A 19,956-nucleotide genomic window follows, 5' to 3' on the forward strand; every position below is an offset into this window, starting at 1 on the left:
AAAATGTCTACCTAAATGCTAAGCAAGGCACAGAGTGACACAACCAGATCTAATCTTTACTCGAAGGACACAACAGGTAAAGCAATCGAACATTTTCCTTTTGGAAAGACATCGATGTCCTATTTCTTTACATTAGGAAAATCAAGGCGGGGCTACATGGACTTTTTGTCAGTTGAACAAGCAAGAAGTTACTGAATTTAATTTAAAAAGTGTCACGTAAAACACTACTACTGGACAGACTGAGTTATGAATCAGTCAAGTTAATAAGTAAGGTGTATTGTCTGCTCTGTAATGAACAGGCCAAATATGTCAATATTACCTTTATTTCGCTGATTTAAAAATTGTGTCTTTCTCGTACATAAGATTTAAAATGTCATAGCACGCAGAGACATCTCCTGAACCAGCAGGGGACGAGATATTTCAATACTCTCAACATGGGGAAGGAGGGAGGGTCTGTCTTATTCAGACTGAGCACAAACAGCAGGGAGATGTGACATACGCTGGGAAGACTGGCAGGACGGTACATGTGTTATCAGGAAGGAGAGAATATTTTAAAAATAATATTTTCTGTGGTATTTGTAATTATCTGATGCAATGTCTGCAAAAAAAAATGATGCTATAAACCACAGTCCTCTACACAGAAGCACATTCCAACCAGGAGTAGAATGAATAACGTACATGGCCAAACCTCCCTCAGTAAAACAGCACATGTACAATGTCAGTAATCTGCTGGAGGATCTGTTGGTGTTCCACACTAGCAATGGTCTATGTTGTTAGTTCTGGTTCACCATGATGTTAGGGCAGAATTCCAACACCATTAATGAATGAACAGCTAAGAGCAGTAGCCAAGCCATGTTAATTGGTTTACACATCACGGCAAATGGCTGTAATTATATTAAGAGAGTGAGGAGCCTGAGAAAGCAATGGAGCGTCTGTACAGGCACAGCAGACAAAAAAAAACAAAAAACGTATGCATACATTATATGACGAAGGTGAATGGTCACTGCACATCAGAGAAAAGATACGGGCATGTTAAGAGGAGAATAACCAAATGCACACCGTAGCTCTGATTCTCTCCTCGACATGGAACTTCACTTCTGGATGATAGGTAGAATGGTTCAGTCAATAGAACCAGGAAGATGTGTGCTATAACAGGGATTGTACTCTACCTTATACAATAGTGCCACGTTGCAAGAACGGAAAATTATTTTTCATGTTTACAAATGCAGGCTATCAACACGCTGCCATTAAAAAAAAAAAATACAATTGGCCTATAAATTAAAAGAAGGAGAAAAAAAAAAAAACACAACACAAATACACTTTCTGTTATGCAAAGCATGGCATGTGGCAAGACAGAGTCAAGTTATTTGTTATATGTCAAAAACAAACAAACAAACAAACAAACAAAAACAAAACATGTTGCTATACATCATTACCGACCAAATAAATTTAAACAACACTATCATATTCATTGTTGGCGACCCCACCCAGCTCTAATTCAGCTCCAGCAACTGAAAATGACAGCACTAATTACTTACACAAATACATGCATTCATAAGCAATGGACACAAACAAGACCCAAAGCAATTCCCTTCTAAGACTGAGCTTCGTGTTACAAGTTTTTTTAAATGAACTGGAGGGCACAAATAAAGCAGGCCAGACACAAACACCACAAACAGCCCTCATGAATAATTCTGAGTAAGACGTCGGCCAGAATAGCAATTAAAAATCCTGGACAGGAATGACAAACCAATCTTTCCTTTTCACCGAGCACAGCAGCAGATGCACAAAATTTAATTTATTTACACCTGTTTGGATTTGTAATTAAATTTCAGATTCTGTCAATGGTGGCGAGGCAGGAATCCAATAGGGTGCATCAGAGATGTCACTTGAAATTTGACGGAAGGACCCAAAATTGAATAAGTCACAGCTTTACAGACTTGTCAATTAATGTAAAACAAAAGAGGCACAACCTGCATGATACTGAACACAACCAACTAAAAGAAAGGATGTCAGTTCATCGTGCATAAGCATGTTACCAATGTGTTCCTGTGTTTTCATGTACATAAAGAAAATGTAAAGGAAGCACTACATGAAAAAAAAAAACACCGTTCATGAACAAGATAAACAAGGCCTGTGGAAAAGCATGTAAATGTAAACGATGCATTGACTAAAGCAAAGCTGAAATCATAACTATATCAAGTCAAAGGGGTAATGCTGTTTTCTGGGCTCCACAAGTGCTGAACTTGCCAAGACAAAGGCCAAGGTCTTTGATATATGCTGATGACATGGGTTCATCACTAATCTCACAATTTTTCCTCAGTGGACTAATGAAATGAGAGCCGTGTAAAAGATCCAGGAAAGAAAAAAAATTCAAGTGTCACCTCTTCTGCTGTATCTGGTTAATGGGGTTCTGACTGCTGTTAGAAGATTAATGACAACGATGAGATGGAAGGACATGGGCTTTAGAAAAGGGAGGGGAAAAAAAAATATCACATCAGATCGGAGCCAGAGCGCAAGAAAGGAACACCATGCTTCAACCAGTGTCTCTGTTTTTTTTTTGCTTTTCTTTTTTGTTTTTTCCAGACCCCATGTCAGGACCCACCTTGTTTCTCGGCTTTCGCCCCCACTGCACCGGGCTGTTGGAATGGCGTGGTCTTGCTTCCTGGGGGTCTTACAGTGGACTCTAACTGGTGAAACTTGTGCACTCTGTCCCTCACCAGAATAGCATCCTCTCTGTTTTTGTGGTCTAGTCTGGGCCGTGGCCAGCCCAGGTCTTTCTTTTGCATTATGCTATCAATTTCTGCCACCAGATCTGCCTGGATCTTTGCCGCTGCCTCAGACGGGTTATATTTATGCACGTGGACAACGTCCTCCTTCTCCCCTAGGAGTTTGGAGAGAAGGGAATAGAAGTCACCTGCACAGGGGGAAAAATAGGAGTGAAAAAAGAGAGAAAGGAGAAGGGGGAGGAAAAAGAAGAATGAACCGTATAAGCAGAGCTGCAAAGCAAGAGAGGAAGAGTCAGTGGAGCGGAAGAAATCTGAATAAAACCCTGGAAATCAGTGAAAAAGCAAAGAGGGGAAAGTGTCAAATGGAAAGAGAGAATTCAGATAAAGCTTTTAGGTATATTGTCAAATAGAGACGGACATTTAAAGAGATACTATACTGTGCGAAATGTACAGGTGAAAAAAAAAAAAAACACACCTGTAAAAATTACTAGTAGCAAGCCAACCTTTAGAATAACCTACATGTTGATTCTATATCCTATAATAAATCAAGTGGAGAGCAGATCTTTGTCCTGCCCTGTATAGAGGCACTGGAGTGGCTTATTGCTTTCCCACACTGGGAGGTGCTGCTGTCAGTGAGGCTGACAGCTCCTTCACTAAGAAAAGGTCAGCTTCTCTTTTGAGGCCACTGCCTTCAAGTCAAACATGCTTCATTAAAAATCCTGGGACCACCATGGCTACAGGACAACACACATGGCATTTAAATACTCTTCCATTACCGTTTTCCCTGGGGAAAAAAATACAAAAAGTTGTGAAAAAAAATAGCAGCCATATGTCAGCTTGAGTCGACCTTTGACTTGACCTGGTCTTTCTGATCAGATTTAACTTTGCTTCACAGCTACCACCTGAACACCAACAGTTCATTTACTCCTCCACCATATTTGAAGCGGTCATTCACTACACCCCAACAATGATCTCAGACTAACATATCTCCAAGTTCAGTGGCTAGTTCTCTCCAACTCGGGACTAAAGCTGCACCCCGTCACATACTACTGGGAGGAGCATATTTATTGCTCAATCCATCAGGGGCCAGCAAGCAAAGGGGAAAACAAATCGAAGGTCGCTGAACGACAGCACCCGGATTGGGTTCTAATGACAGTAAAGGCAAATATAGGAAGTGATTTATCAAGCTGCCAGTCAGGTGAGATAGATAAGGGGAGAGAGACTGAAAGAGAGGCAGCTACGAGATGATGAGAGTCTAAGGTTTGCCAAATGCAGAAGGAATGACTGATACAGGGCCAGTTCACATCCTTTTCTCACCAACTACTGCAGGAGTACTACTGAAAGGACACTGAAACAAACAGGGATAGATACATGTTGTCTGTTTATTTCTTCTCTAGTTCACTATCCTCTGTGTAGAGCTCTAAGTCTGAGGTAATCAGACATAAATGTCTTGTCTGTGGAAACTGGCATAGTGCTACAGAAAATGAACAGCGATTCTAACTGGTTTAAATGCAATTGTTTTGAATTTAAGAGAAGACAATATGCGGTGGATAGATGCAGCACATGAATGCTAAAAGCAACTGAAGGCCAAATGCTTGAAATTCAATACCACATACTTGACTTACTAACTTACTTCAATGAAAGGCCAACAAAAATAATGTTCAGTGTGTTACAGTAGGAGGTGAGTATACCGGATATCCAATGAAAAATAAAGAGATGAATTGTTGACTAGCTGATAGGTTCACCATTGACACCGCCTTCATCCAATGAAGGTATCATCTCACTAACTCTCAGTGTTCTTACCCAGGAGCCATGGCAACAAGGCAAATCTATCCCATGCACAGAATTCAGTCTAACACAGGGGAGATGTTTACCTACATGGCTAAGAAAGACTGAAATGGAATAGTCTCTTGTTTCTCTTAGGAGGAGCAGACTAATTAAAATTTAATTTGAGCATAAACCATAAACCGCAGTATAAACCACAACGATACTCAGAAAAACAATGGACTTTATGTATTTTTTCTTTTCAAAATGATATTCCAATAATTCTAACTAATAAAATACTTTATTACGTGCTAAAAACATTCAGCATTACATGGATGCACTCATAAATTTGGGAATAGATCACAATTTAATCCACCATATCAAAAATGGGACAAAAAGATTAGATTTTGACTTGATTTGTGGATTTGCTGAGGCTGACTGGCTTAGTTTGTTTTGCTTTCAGTACTGTCTGTTCAAACAGCCGAGCTCTCCGCATACACACAATGAACAGAGTTACATTTACATTTATTCATTTAGCAGACACTTTTCTCTAAAGCAACTCACCAGTGACATTACTATCAGAAAAATTATTTTCTGCACTGTATAATGCATTTCAACAATAATCTAGAAACAAATGAATTGTAAAGAGTAGGAGAAAGCATTTCTGAAAAAAGTCATTTCTAAAACTAAGATGTACTGATTCATAATGTCAGTGTAGTCTGATAGCACAGTATGATTCCAGTGGTCTGTCTTTGTGGACACAAACACAATAAAAGCAGACACATTTGTGGACATATTGCTATAGTCTGATGCAAGTTGTTGATGCTGGTCTTTGGCTGACTCACAACAGTTTGTGTAACAACTTCTGTTTCAATAAAATACTTTTCATCTTCCATTTTTGTACATCTGGATGAAGCTAAACAATTTGGTCCACATACTAACAAACACAAGTATGTCGATCCGCTAAGTGGTAAACAATGCTTTTGCTTGCACCACAAAGTAGTTTGCTGAGTTTCAGGACCTTACTGTTGTCATGTAGACCATGATGTCATAATAAGCAGTGGGCTGGCTCAGATGCAGAGTGAGGAAATGGAGCGTCAGACTGGTATAACAAGATGTACTAATCGTGACTGGATCTCAGAGGAGCGTTGGTGCAATCTGCTCCCTTAAATACCCCACAGCCTGGCGTGTGGCCATGGACCCTCATTCAGCTCCAGTTCCAGCTCATAACTGTATCTACCAGTCTGTTCCCTATCCTCAGCAGGACCGTGATTGTTTTGTGATAGCGATAGTACTCTCCAGTCATCCAGTGCCAGTTTACGACACGCCAGTTCCTACAGACAAGCTGAAGGAAGGGATTGGAGATGCTGTACAGCGAGCTTTTTACAGGACGGTCACACACAAAAGCATTAATTGGGAGTGTGCTCTAAATATACCATGATGGAATTCTGTGCTGTGAAATGGTGCATGCATAAATGTAATAAAAAAGACTGTAAGAAGATCAACTGTGCTAAGCAATTTCCATTCGTTACTGTCTGTTAACTGGCTTAAATTTTTCAGTTGATCAAAATCTCTCAAAATTTAATTGCCTCATATTAATTGTTTCAATGTCTCTCTTATGCAGAGTTCATATGTTGTTTAAAAACACCACTGCATGACATACTCATTACATTTTATGTCTTCAAAAACATTGTGACAATTTTTTCTCCTTGTGTCCTCGGTCTGCAGTATTAAGGAGGGGCATACCCAGTTAGGGTTATGCTGATGTGTGGATTTGTAAGGACAATGCGTTGGAGCCCTGCTGTTAGCGCACAGCAGGTGTGCTCAGATCAAAGGCCCATATCCTTAAACCAAGTCTAATAAACCGCTCCACAGATTCTACTGTCAGCACATCAAAGCAAACTGGCTGGATCTGCATCTAGTCCAATCTAGCCGCATCTAATCTGGAAATACGGAGGGTTACACTTTGCTCCTTTGTTCCCTGAGTTTCCAAAATGTTCTCTGACAGCAGGGCTAGTTATACTGCCACTGCAGAAAAAACAAGACAAACAGACTCAAATATCACAGGGCTCATGAATGGCATTCATTTACGTATTGCGCCAATTCCACATGAATCACGTTCATTACAAGCCTCTGTATTGTGTGACAGCAAAGAGATGGAAAAAAATCAAGGTTCTCTCTTGTTCCATTTGTAAAGTGAGGACGGTAACCATGGCAGCAGGCTTCAAAATCTCAAGCCCCTACTGTACATATGACCTTATATCTTTGGCACTCCGAACATGACTTGCTGTCGTGCAAAGCCATGCACCAGGGAGCACACTCCTCTTTATCTGACCTAAATATACTTGATCCAGTCACTGAGAGAATTAAATAAAAAATAGAGAAGAAACCATTAAAATTTCTCCCCATCTTCTCTTCACTGTCTGTATTAGATTCATGGTGCTCTTGGTCTTTCATCAAGAATCCACCTCTTGTCAGGCTCTGATTACTGCTGCTTTCCCTAAATTGCAGTATGTGATTTCATTATGGAGAATAATTTTGTCCTATTAAATGAAGCACCCCTCTTTCACGCAGTGAGCAGGCTTTGGTTCTCATTATCCCCATAAATGTTTCATTTTCTGTTATCATATCAACGGTGACTCACCCTGATCCAGAACCTCCTCCTCTTCCCTCTTTGGCTGCTGGAGAGCTCTGTTGCTCTCTCCACCTTTAAATAAATAAAGGCAGGGATGTTCAAATGATTAAGATTTTATCCGCCTTCTTCTAAATGCAATCTTGATGTGAAAAAAAGGCTGTAAAGATAACTGGGTTAAATATATAAATTAGCTAGTTCAGAGGCTAAAAAAAAACAAGCATCACTGAACAAATATCCAGTAAAAGATTGGAATAGATGCTGACATCATTAAAAGATTGGTTTGCATAAATTTCACAGTTGTTCTCTCATTAAAAAACAAATACAAAATGTACCAAAATGAACACAATGAACTCCTACTCTTTTCTGCACTCATATATTAAAACCCTTAAGGTTCAAGCAGGCTTTTGTAGTGAAGTACCTGAGTGATGGGCAGAGCCATGCATCATGGACATCAGGTGGTCTGGAGTCACTGGGATGGGAACGTTAGCCTCGGCCGGGATGTTTTTGAACAGATCTCCTCTGGCACCGTCCATGCAGTCCATGTAAGGGACGGCATGCTTACTGTCCATGTAGTACATGATGTAGAAGTTACACATCTCATCATCAGAAGTGCCACTGCAAGGAAGATAAAAATGGAAACACGTGAATAGACTGTAGGCAATAAATCTTGGATCTGAATTTAAATGAGTCAAATTCCCCAAAATACCGAGGTTTAACCGATGGTACTTCGCGTTGATGTTTCAGGTTTTATTGGTTTTTTTTGGAGGGTTTTTTTTTTTTTTTTGGAACCCTTGTGCCGCTATGATTATAACAGCTCTGACTTGCCTCTTTCTTTTTTCTGTCTCGCTCTTTCCAGGCAGCCATTTTAATCATAGCTCTGCCAGAGGGAGGAGGAGTGCGTGTGTGTGTGTGTGTGTGTGTGTGTGTGTTTGAGGGCGCGCAGGGGCAACTGCTCCCTGGGAGATGCGTCAATGCACACTCCGGCGAAACCGTTATGCGCTCGTCTAATCACCATGGCAACAAAAATGACGAGGCAGAGAAGTGCACGCATGGACTTGCATGTGCACACAACCGTGCCCTGACACCCACACACATGCCACCCCCCACCCCTCGACACACAAAGAAGCACTCAAACAGGAAATCATGAAAAATGCAGATTCCCAGGAGACCAGGGTATACCAGACTCTTTCTCTTGGACTGACAATCTCTCTAACATCACTGAGAAAACACACAGTAACCAGGGAACAGCACTGACAGATAGACACACTATGTCAGGCAGCCAGTGCTACCAAGAACAGCAATCTCACACACGAATCTTTTCAAAGAATCTGAATCAACTTCCATGTTACGAAGAAAGATTCAGAGAAAATCCTAAACAAACAGTCACATGCACTGTGCACACCCTACAGTATCATCACTCTCCATCCAATAAACTTACTCACTTCATCATTTACTGTACAGAGGAAATGGACCAAAGGATATCTGTTAAAACACTTCAAATCAGTAAGAACTCTTGTGCTTTACTCTTAGTCACAATCACATTTTACAGTGGGTGCTGTTATACTAAACAGAGAAGCACAGAAACTTGAAAACCTAAATGGGATGGAAATTCAGGGACGGCAAATTCTTTCAACTCACCCGATTCGTGTTTTTGTAGTTCTTCCCTCTCCTGTGAATACACATCGGGCAGCAAGTGTGTCTCCATATTTCACATCAATGTGATTGCTTGCTGGATAGAATGCCTGGCGAACAAAAACAAACACGTTTACCAATAGAGCAAATAAAAGAACTTCGACTCAAGGTGAGTCTAAACAGCATCTAATTAGAGATCTTTCCCAGTTGTTGAAGTTAAGGCTAATTGCACTGGCGACTGCACCGGCCACATAGTCTTGGATACACAAGAGTGGTGACATGGGAACACAGGTGTCACTACCTTACAGGGAAAACAGGGTAACAGCCGGTGGGCATAAAAGTACACATATTCTCTGACTGTATACCTTGACATCTCACTGAAGTGTTCAGCATTTTATTTCATTTTATTTGAAACTTGCTGGGAGAGTAAAAGCATTTTCATGGTTGAGGTCAATTTAAAAATGAAAAAATAGCCTGGAAGGTCCACCCTTGGACTGTTGTGTTTGGGGCATCTTAACCAAACAATGAAAAGGACAGGAAGAACAGACACATGGCCATGTCTTAAAAGCCATTAGCATTCTGCAGTAAAAGGAACATGTACTGCACACTAAACATTGAGAAAACATGAGCGGGAGTGTCGTTTGACTGGACCAAAGGTACAGTTTCACAACAGCAAACAAACAAACCCAACAGGCTCATCAAACAAAAACAAGCCTCATCAGTATTCGTTAAAAGCAGTGACTCATTCCTTTGATAAAAAACACTGAAGGCAGAATTAACAACACTGATCATGGTATGGTAATATTTTATCATGGGTCAAGCTGTTTTTGACTGCAGTAGTGCTCAGCTCGCCAAGGTGCAACACATTTTTACTAGTCTCTCCGCTACGCTGTCCAAATAAAATGCTAGGATAATTGACCCAAACTGCTCGTACTTATTTTCTACAGCTCATGAGAGATATAAAGAAAAACTGTGGATTTGTCTACCTATTTGAGATAAATCTTTATGTCAATATTATAATGTATGAGCTGGGTCTCCATTTCAAATATGTCCTGGTTACTTTTTAGGAGCCAGTCAGTATTGTGTGAATAAGCATTGTGTAAATAGCACTACAAGGTGAGGTGTGTGTTCTGTACACAGTGTTTTGACTGAGGCTACTTCCAGTATGGGAGAAGTTGATCTACTGACAAGATGTCAGCAGGAATTTTGAGCAGGAATTTTTAAGAGATGGACTCAAGGGCGCTGGGGCCACGTGCAGGGCACAGAGAGTGGCCATTAAGATGCATAAGTCGGACTGAGAGGACACGACCGAGACAGAATTAACGTCACTGAGGACCGGGCAGGGGCCCAAAGGCACAGAAAAAAGCTATTTTAATCCAAGCCTTTTTTTGCCACTTCTCCTCACTCTTGCTTTTTGTATGACTTGGTTTACAGATGCACTATAGGCGCAGTGCACACTCACACACACACACACACACACACACACACACACACAAACAAATAAAATAAATAATTGTTTTGTAATACCTCCAGCTATAATTATTAGGAGTGAAGCTCAATATCTGTAAACAGACTGTCCCACTATATACGAGCTGAGACTGTTTTTCAACAAATATTGATCACATTGACTTGAATTTTCTAGTTGTCCGTGCCAGAACTTAGCAGACAACAGCAGTCTCCAACAGCAAAACCATTTGTGTTTCTGCAGATCTGCAGTTAAGTGTTTGAGGGACTCGTATCTTCAGGGCAAATGAGTTAGAGTTACTTCATGCCGCTTTCATGCTATTTGATGAGGCACTGTCATTGTGCTATGAAATAAAATTGCAATACTGTAATCTAGCTTCCCTGTATGGGAAGAGTGCTATTCATTTGAGGGTCTGGAGCTGAAGAGCTGATGAGTGTCAGCCTAACTTAACCCATAAGCCTCATCTGGGCTCCATTCAAACTTCAGTGGCAGGACACTGTACAAGTAACACTCGACACCTTGTTCTGGAGCCAGCAGTAAAAATGTTTGTCCTGGAATTTATGTTTATTATTTCAGGGAGTAAATCTTTTTTGGGAGTAAAATTTTTTTGTTGCAGTTCATATAGTAAATGTAAGAGATCTGAACACAGACAAGCACTCGCTTCGTCCTGTCCAAATCCTAAATGGCAAGCTGTCTGTCAGAGAAAGTATACTTTGAACTCAAAATCCATCCACAATAGACAAAGGTGAACGGGACATACCCAAAATGAAACACTACAAGAGTCACGAATTACCAGAATAGATCAGCTGTCTATTCATTCTGTTCGCTCCTAACAGTGGACAAAGTCTCTATCTACACCGCAAGCACCCTGTCAAACTGATGAACTGGCAATATTAGCAATCGCTCTCCAGTTGCCGATATTAGCCCAGTAAGTGTTATGTCTGACAATGATGATTCATTCCTCCCTGCACTGTGGCTGAACTCAAAGAGGGCTTCGGATCATTAAGCTCCCATTGATGTGATGGCACAAACTGAGTAGGACAAAAGGTTTGGTTGGGTTTATAATCTGTCTGATGCTCTTACAAGTTAAATACGCCACTAAGCTGCGACTTTCTACAAGACTGTGATACAGTGTTGAACTGGAACTGAATGAATGAAGGGTTTGTCGAAATATGTCCAATAATCTCAAGACTTATTTCTCAAGCAAAATAAATGTGTTAATTCTTACAAGCATTAAATGAGAGGAGGGTTTGGGGATGTAACACCACAATAATGTAGATATTAGCCGTAGATATTCGCGATGAATACTGAAATCGATTAATATTGAAAACAGGGAAAATACCTGTGGTAACTGCGGGGACTGCCGCCCAATCAACGTCCATTGTCCATTTCGAACCCTGTAACCACTGACAACTTTACCTGTGAAAAGAACACAGAAAAACCTGGTAAGAAAGCTTCAGACCTATGAAATACTGCTGTTATCACTGGAGTGTTGGGGCAAATTCTAACACAGATTATACAAAGAAATAAACCTTTGTGGAATCGTTCCTCAAAAACAAAACTTACCGAGTCGGTGCGTGTGGGTCCTGAAGGCAAAAGGGTGCATTGGGTATGACGAGTAAGTACATGAAATGTCTGCATTAACAACTGTGAACAAAACACAGACCAAAAAAAAAAAACACAATAACTGTAATGAAATATGCACTGGATGTTTCACATGATGGAACAATCCTTCTTGGAAAAGATGCACTCCTGTCTCCCGTGGGTTGCACAGACAGAGAAAATGAGTGTCATCAGGGCTCAGTGGTGGGTCCTCCTTTCTTTACCTTTCTTTCCTGGTGGAATGACAGTGTTCATGGACATCATCAGATACATGCCAGCAATAAAGGGCTGTCTGTAGAGGACACACAGAACAAACACAGTCAGAAATGAACTGCAGAGAATGTTCCAGTTCATTGAGCTCCTAGTGCTTGAGATGTGACAAAGTACTGTGTGAGGTGTAAGGAGTCTGGTGTCAATTTGATATAAGGGCAACAATTAGTTATCATTCTAACTCTCACACAATGAGAGACATTGATAAGATTATCCATTACACACATAATTTCCCATCAAAACAACTTTCAGGGTGACATTTTCTTCTAATGCAGATTATTCTCAGATGTTAACCTTGTTTTCTGTGATGCAAGGAAAATGCAGTAAATATTATTTGAACCCTGACTAAAGCATTTGTGGTTCATAAGTGTCAGGTGCAGGAAAAAAAAAAAGAGAGTGAGAACAAAACCATGGAATAAGTAGTGTGCAGAAACATCCCCCTGATGTATTTCTGTTATAGATCCATTTCACTCAGTTTTTGTCCCTCTCTCTGCCTCTATCAGTTGTTAAATAAAGGCTGTATTCATGTGAGTGAACAGGATAGATATGTAGATATGAACTGGGATATAAAGCACAACACAAAACATTAGCAGCACTAGCATCAATCAGCAGTCTCATTCCATCACTCACGACAACGCTGAGACGACATCTCCCACATCACGTTTAACTCAGATCAATGACCCGTTACAATAATGTCGTTTTACTCTGACTGTGCTCTCCACATCACTATGTATCAATTACAGAGCACAATGGCATAGGTCTCCTCCGCCAAATAATGAAAATACATTTATACAACAGACCTGACGGGATTTGACATTATTTGATCTGGTTAATTCATTCAATGCTATCACCATTACACTCGTGAATGACTTCTCACTGGCAGTCAAGACTTCATTTAATGCAGTAAGATACATTCTACTAATGAGGTTAGAGCATTACAGGCACAGCAGGTAAATGCTACATTTCTGAAGTTATAATTAAGCTATGCACACTGTTTGACAAGGCACCCCCCCCCCCCCCCCCCCCCCCCCCCGCCAACCCCCACCCCGGCAGATCTAATTGATGCTTTCACTCAAAACAAACACGGAATGAGTGAGGGGAAAATCCAGCGACGATTTAAATTAATCTAACTCAGAAATTCATTAAGCTCCTTCAGTGCCCAATTACCCTGTACATGTCCAACAGACCAAAAAGAGCAAATCTGAAGCAAACACAGCAGAAAAGCTGGCCTGTTTTTTTCTAATGAAAAGATCTACATACAGTGGGGGAGCTAGGAATTCTGGGCATGGTAGTGGATATTATATGAGGTCCCCTTTTCAGCCACACTCAAGATTTTGCTTAGTTAGCCAATTATCTGTGTCAGCTAACTCTATTTTTGTAATCTAATACATTCCACAAAGGCATGATTTTCTTTGTTCTTTCTTCACGGGAGCAAAATTGACCCATTACACCAGCTGAGTACATCAATGATTTCCTCCCAATACTGTAAGCTATGAATGGCTCAGTAAAGATCAGAGTAATGCAGAATTATGGCACTCAATAGCAGATTTCTCTCTGGTACTTCTTTTTCACGTCACTGCTGTCTGAAATTAGGCATGCTTCTGAGCACTTTCATATCCAAGAGTGCTAAAGCAAACCGTATTTAGAATGTGATGGTGTTGGACAGACAGAAAAAGTCATGAGATACTCACGGTTTGGAAGTCATTCTTAAAGTAAGTCCTGAGCAGTCTCTATGGTGATCTAAAAAGAACAGTGGGGCAGCATTCAGAGTTCAGCACACATTTACTTTGGTTCATTTCACACACCAAACATGAAAAACAAAGAAAATGAGGAAGAGGGCAGTATGTACACCATACACATTCACTGAATCCAACAATATAAACACAAAGAAAAAAAAATACCAAGCAAAAAAAGGCTAAAAATCATGAGGGCTTTTATGCTAAAGGCAGGCACCGGGTAGAGAAAATATTGGGTCAATAGTTCAATAGTTTTGGCCCTGAGAGGCAGCCAAGAATACCCTTGGTATTTCAGTGCATTATGCAGAGGGCCTAGCTTTTGAAAGGAGAGAGTGTAGAAGATATCGGGGCAGCACAACCCTTTGGGCTCCACATCAATAGACTGTGAGATTCTCCTAAGCTCTCTGTTTAAGTAATAAAGCAAAAGCTCTTTGAGCAATAACACAGCCCAGGGACACCGAAGTTCAAACCCACGCATCATTTTCTTATGCACCTGCTAGCCCCCAACAATGGGATGTTTGCCTAATTCCTCACCACTTCTCTCCAAACCTACGGGTTCTCTCACAGTCTGACAGCTATTATCGGACCAGCTGAGGGCTTAGGACAAAATATTAGAATACGGAAACTATGTAGTGACAGTAAAGAGCTGGAAAAAGGAAAATTCTGGAGATTTAAATAAGAGTCAGAGCTTCAGCGCCTCTTCTGTTAGCACCTCACAGCGCTGTAATGTGACATTATAGTAACAACAAGTAACATACAATTTCACATATTTCAAATAAAATTTCTGTCAAAAACCATTCCTTATAATTAGACTAAGCATGATGAATACAATTAATTCAACTCAATTCAATCCAATTCAATAAATGCAAATACAGTCATTTTGCAAAACAGATGTCATCGACGTCATCAGTCTATTTAAAACAGCTTTGCCTCTCCATTTATTTGTCTAATGGATGCTGGCAAGGAGAGTGTACACAGACCACATCATTGTCCCTGTAATCAGTCAATGACATTGTGAATTTGCATGCTGCCTTTACAATGCAGCTCAACTAACTGAGCGCGAGGCCTGTCCCGCCAAATCAACAATTGTGCTAACTGATTGAGTAGGGAACACACGTATCCAATCCTGTGTATGCAGATGACGGTTAACTGACTATGCATACTAAAATGGATCCATGAACCCAGCCAAAGAGGTTTTCTCCACCACTTCAGCAGTTCCAGAAGGCTCTAAGAAGCTTATGTAAGAGTGTTAAAGATGCCTGCACAGATGCGACGTTTCATATTTACAATATTTCTTTAAGGGACCTTGCATGTTTCTTTGGGTAACAAAAGCAATTGTCATCCAATATCCATCATTCTTAATTATGATGTTCAGCATAGTGACTGCTGAACCTCATAATTAGTGTGATATCTGTACAGTGATATCTGTACAGTTTAACCATTATAATGGACTGTGAATGCTACTTACCTCTAAAATTAGTGACATCACCATAGTGAATTTGCAGCACAAAGTGGGTAATTCCTGTATCACCACCAACTTTAAAGCCAACATCTAATGGAAAGAAGTGAAAAAGGAGGGGGGAGGGAGAGAGAGAGAGAAAGAAATTAGAAGATGAGGAACCAATTACAGACACTAGAGCTTTTTGTAGATGAGCTGATTGGAGTCTCATTGGAGACCAATTACAATTGAGCAGACTAAATCATGGATTAAGAGTGATCTCTCTCTTCTGAAGGGAGTGAGGAGAAGAGAGAGGAGGAAAGTGGGAGTGTGAGAGAGGGGGCGGGGGGGGATACCTTGGGGTAACTTGGTGGGTGGAGCATTTCTGGCCCAGGCATACATAATCTTGGCCTCATCCTCACAGGTTCCCTGCTCACTTCCACAGTCCCTATATAACAAAAATCACACAATGCAATACAAAACGTAATATAACCACACAATCTCTCAGGATTTCAGTCTGTGTCACCGTATTAAGTCAGATCCTTTTTGCTTTGCAGACAGACTCTCTCCTGGCCAGATCACACACTGTCATATAAACCCTACAACATTCATCATGGCATTGCCCTACAGTCTCAGTACTCCAAAACATGCCCAGTGACAGACGTGTAAGCCTGAGGTTTTTTAAGAGCTGTTCACGTGGATGTGCTGTTTAGTATGTGTGATTGGAAGTCACATGGTATGGCCTATTTTTTCACCCCCTGCTGAGCCTCCAGATCGGGTTGGGTTTTTTTTTTGGTTTGTTTGTTTTTTTGGATACATGATGCTTCACAGGCAGCTCAGAATGTAAGAGGTGCTGTCAAGCTGCGAATGCAAAATCCACTGACACAAAATTCATTTTTCAGTGAAATAGAGGAAAGATTGACAAAAGTCTGGGGTAGACTACCATAAAATTGAACATTGTAACTGAATCTACCAAGCGCTGAATTTTTAACAATGAAATATTTTTAACACTCTTACTTCACATATACTCATTTTCTAAAGATGGGCTGATTTCAATGCATGATAATAAGACATTATCAGTCATAGCCCACAGAACTGTTCTGTTTTGATATGAATGTTATTGAGCAAGAACTGTCTCCATTCGTCTTCAGTGTTCTTTAGGTTTCTTATCACACAGCCCAGAAAGAGGAGAGGATGAGAAGAGGGGAAGTTATCTTCTCCCTCCCCCACCTTGGGTCAGCGCTGAGAAGCCCTGTTGTCGAGGTGGTGGTGGTTGCTATGGCAACCCCAAGTTTATTAGCGAGTGTCTCAGGCATTTGCTTGCTTGCTCCCTCTTCTCTCTCTCTCACACACACACACGAATAGAATTCAATAAAAACCCACACATTAGCTGCCTCACTTACACAGTACAAGGACAAATGCAAGTAGTCCAATAGACCGTCTCAATGATACAACACAAACACTTGGTGTGAGACCCCATCAAATTGTGTTTTCACTCTGTACCTTAATGTCCTACACTTAGGTCCAGTCTGTTCTCATACTCTAAAGCGATAGCCTTTATGTTATTCTATACATTTAGGCAGGTTTAGGTGTCCTATAGATATGAAACAACAGGACACCTGTTAAAACACTTCTGCAAAAAGAGGCATTCTTCATGTTTCATGTTTTAGTAGAGGATTGAAAGAGCGTGGGTAACTCACCAGTAGCCTTTGGTGGAAAAGGGAATTGTGCAGCCAAATAAGAGCATGTGGTGAGCAGTGTCCATACTGGCATGTGGCACGAAGTCCACTGGGGAGAGAAAAACCCAATTAAAATCCAGTTACCTCAGTGCTAAACCATCAGCGCTCAGTTTATTCTCATCCCATTTAAGCCTGATTTACAGCTTATGTTGTTTTGGAGAGAAACAAAAATTGGACAGAGCAGTTTGACATTTTTTAGGATTCACAGCTGTTCTTACACAAAATGCCCTGGTCTCAGACAAATGTCAAACATAAAAACAGGCATGTATTTCTGCAGTCCACTGGACATGTGTGGTAAATACACAACATATACATGACAGTGGAACAAAATAAATAAAAGGCCAAAGTAAGAGAAACACTTCAGTAGGGGGAACAGAACAGCAAGCAGCACTGCAGGCACTGAGGATAAAACCATCACACAAAAAGGATCAATGCACTCACTCTCCATATGAACATGATTGACAGCTCCAAAATAGGTTCTCACTCTCTCTCTGTCTCCCTAATGAGGTGATGAATAATGGATGAGGCGAAGATGATTGTGGGTGGACAAACTCGACACAGCTAAAAATTAAAGTGTGGGAACTACACCAAAGCAGCTCCAGTTCAATAAAAACACTGCCACCCACTCATCTGGGGACTACATTCATATAAAACTGGAAAATGGAATCCTTGTAAAAATCCAGTCTTCTGTTGACAGAGGCTTTAGAGTGAGATTCCGCTTCCAGATCATTCTTTAGTCCCTAACATTGTATGCTCTTTTCTACGTAAGCTCTCAGAGCAAATGTGAATGGTCAATTTCACAATCATCGCTGCATCCTCACATTCACTGTGAGAGGAATCATCCCTACAGTCACAGAAGAAATGTGTCAGCATTAGTCATGGCTAAGAGTGGCATTTAGACCCTCTCTGAAGGAGTGAATGAGAGGACATAACCTGTCTAAAGCTCCACAAACACAACAGCCCCCAATAGCCTAAAGTCATCCATGTGGCTCACTGCTTCTGCCTGCTAATCTCAAATACTGCCTTTAGTCACCTCAGCTAGTAGCATTAGGGTGGGCTGACGTGTGTGTGAAGAGATTCTGACTGAGCATTGCGACACATGTCTGCATTCACTCCCATATAATCTGAAACACAGCCAAAATTTAAGGTGCTGTTCCATGAAAAAAAAGTTTCTTAAGACTATTTCTTGAGTGATACTATATTACAAAACATCAAAAGCAGTTTAAAGCTTAATTTCCATATTCTATAATGTTAAAACAAACATGCTCTGGGCACGCACAGTCTAAAAATATACTTAAGTAAACATAAGGCTCTCAAAAAATTGTCTTTTTTTTTTTAACAACGGTGAAACTAAATTATTCATGCATGCAAAACATAAATAAAACATAGCCATTGGCACTGTCTACGTAATCCCTTGTAAGTAACTGGCAGAACTTAATCGCAATACGCCTAGTGCCTGCAAGTTACAATATCCTTCAAAAGGGTGCTTAGCCTTCTCCCGGAGTGCATGAACATTAATTGCTTTGAAAATGTGAGAGGTAAATCTCTGCTTTCAAAGCAAGCCATGTGTCTGAAAATAATCGAGAACTTATTTCACAGGTAAGCTGTCTCTTGAGCTTATGTGTAGTTCCTGTGCTTTGATTGGCTTATACCGTACAGCTTTCATCTTTGCCAGACCACCACAAAAGGATTTGTATACATTACAGTGAAAGAAAATCGCTGACTCAGTTTGGACAAGGATGTCTCTTTCATATGTATTCTATGTCAGGTGAAGATAATAATATTGTCCATATTCAGATGCTAAGACTGAGAGTGCAGTATACTGACTGTATCTGAACGATGTCACAGAACTAATGTTGATAGGCATGTACACATTAATGTCCTGCCACAATATTCCAATATAGTCCCATGTTACAGGTAACAAGATCTTTGCAAGTGTATGCGATAAGTGTTCTTCATGTCACCGACCAGTAAACAACACAAAAAAGTGTTACTCATATCATTAGTAGCAGTTTAGGATTATTACAATATCAGTAAGATTAATGACTTCAGGTTTTGCTGAAGACTGTGGAACACCCTCCAAAATAACTAACTACAAGGAACTGTTCAGTAGGCATGCATACAAACAGTGGCTTTAGATCTTTTTTTCTTTCTTTCTTTCTTTTCTTTTTTTTTACACAGTCCAAACTTAATAAGATGTGTAGACATACTCATCTTGTCATATTAGATCTTATGCTCTTAAGCGTCCCTTTCCACAAAACTGCACTGGTGAAAAGTCCGCTGACATTGGCAGAAAAAAGCTGCCATTCTACTGACATGAAACACTGCTAAAACAATAGAAATCTAGTGGCAAAACCTTATATTTATGGCTACAGCATTGCAGTGTCTTGCAAAGATTCCCTTGACTTTTGTCCAAGAGTCTGTGCAATAGGATTTCATGGAATGGGAGGCAGTTTCTTGCAGTTTCCAATGGCGTTATGAGAAGGAATGTGGCTGACAGGGAAAGCAATTTCACAGTTCTCCCACTAGTCAAACATTGCATCTCTTCTGTGGGTCTCTCTTTATTAGTGGAGAGGAATTACTGGTGGATGCAGAGATTTCAATAAAACCTTGCAATTGTGAAAAGATGTACATGGGACAAACACGCACAGATGCATGCTAAAACTAGCAAAAGAGACCTTACATTGGAAATCTGCGATGAGTGGATAATACCATGAAGGAGATTATGGTAGTATTACAGAATCCTTCTTTTTTTTATCAACAGTGTTCTAATGAGATTAAATGCTCAGAGAGAAAAATAATCCCAGACTAACTGAAGTTACCTGCCTTAGCATTCCTCAAAATGTTTACTAACCTCAAATAAAATAATGCAGTTAGTACAAATCATTTACACCTTTCAAAAAAAGAAAAAATGTAAGTACCAATACAACAGGATCTTGCACATTC

The 19,956-nt window shown here is 40.4% G+C and overlaps 1 protein-coding gene across 3 annotated transcripts in view; it reads right to left on the reverse strand.

Annotated features, from left to right (window-relative positions):
- The window catches only part of pam (peptidylglycine alpha-amidating monooxygenase), a 41,123-nt gene that overhangs the window by 11,294 nt on the left and 9,873 nt on the right, over positions 1-19,956 (reverse strand). For 2 of the 3 annotated variants that reach the window (XM_030770253.1, XM_030770254.1), the window contains exons 5-15: positions 16,972-17,059; positions 15,628-15,719; positions 15,302-15,385; positions 13,789-13,837; positions 12,052-12,119; positions 11,792-11,872; positions 11,568-11,644; positions 8,767-8,870; positions 7,547-7,743; positions 7,138-7,200; positions 2,606-2,917 (exon numbers count right to left, since the gene is read on the reverse strand). In XM_030770253.1, coding sequence (XP_030626113.1) covers positions 2,606-2,917; positions 7,138-7,200; positions 7,547-7,743; positions 8,767-8,870; positions 11,568-11,644; positions 11,792-11,872; positions 12,052-12,119; positions 13,789-13,837; positions 15,302-15,385; positions 15,628-15,719; positions 16,972-17,059 — 1,215 coding nt within the window. The remainder of the gene's footprint in view (positions 1-2,605; positions 2,918-7,137; positions 7,201-7,546; positions 7,744-8,766; positions 8,871-11,567; positions 11,645-11,791; positions 11,873-12,051; positions 12,120-13,788; positions 13,838-15,301; positions 15,386-15,627; positions 15,720-16,971; positions 17,060-19,956) is intronic. The other variant, XM_030770256.1, reaches the window with a different exon arrangement.

The sequence above is a fragment of the Chanos chanos genome, chromosome 3, assembly GCF_902362185.1.
Source record: "Chanos chanos chromosome 3, fChaCha1.1, whole genome shotgun sequence".
NCBI lineage: Eukaryota > Metazoa > Chordata > Actinopteri > Gonorynchiformes > Chanidae > Chanos > Chanos chanos.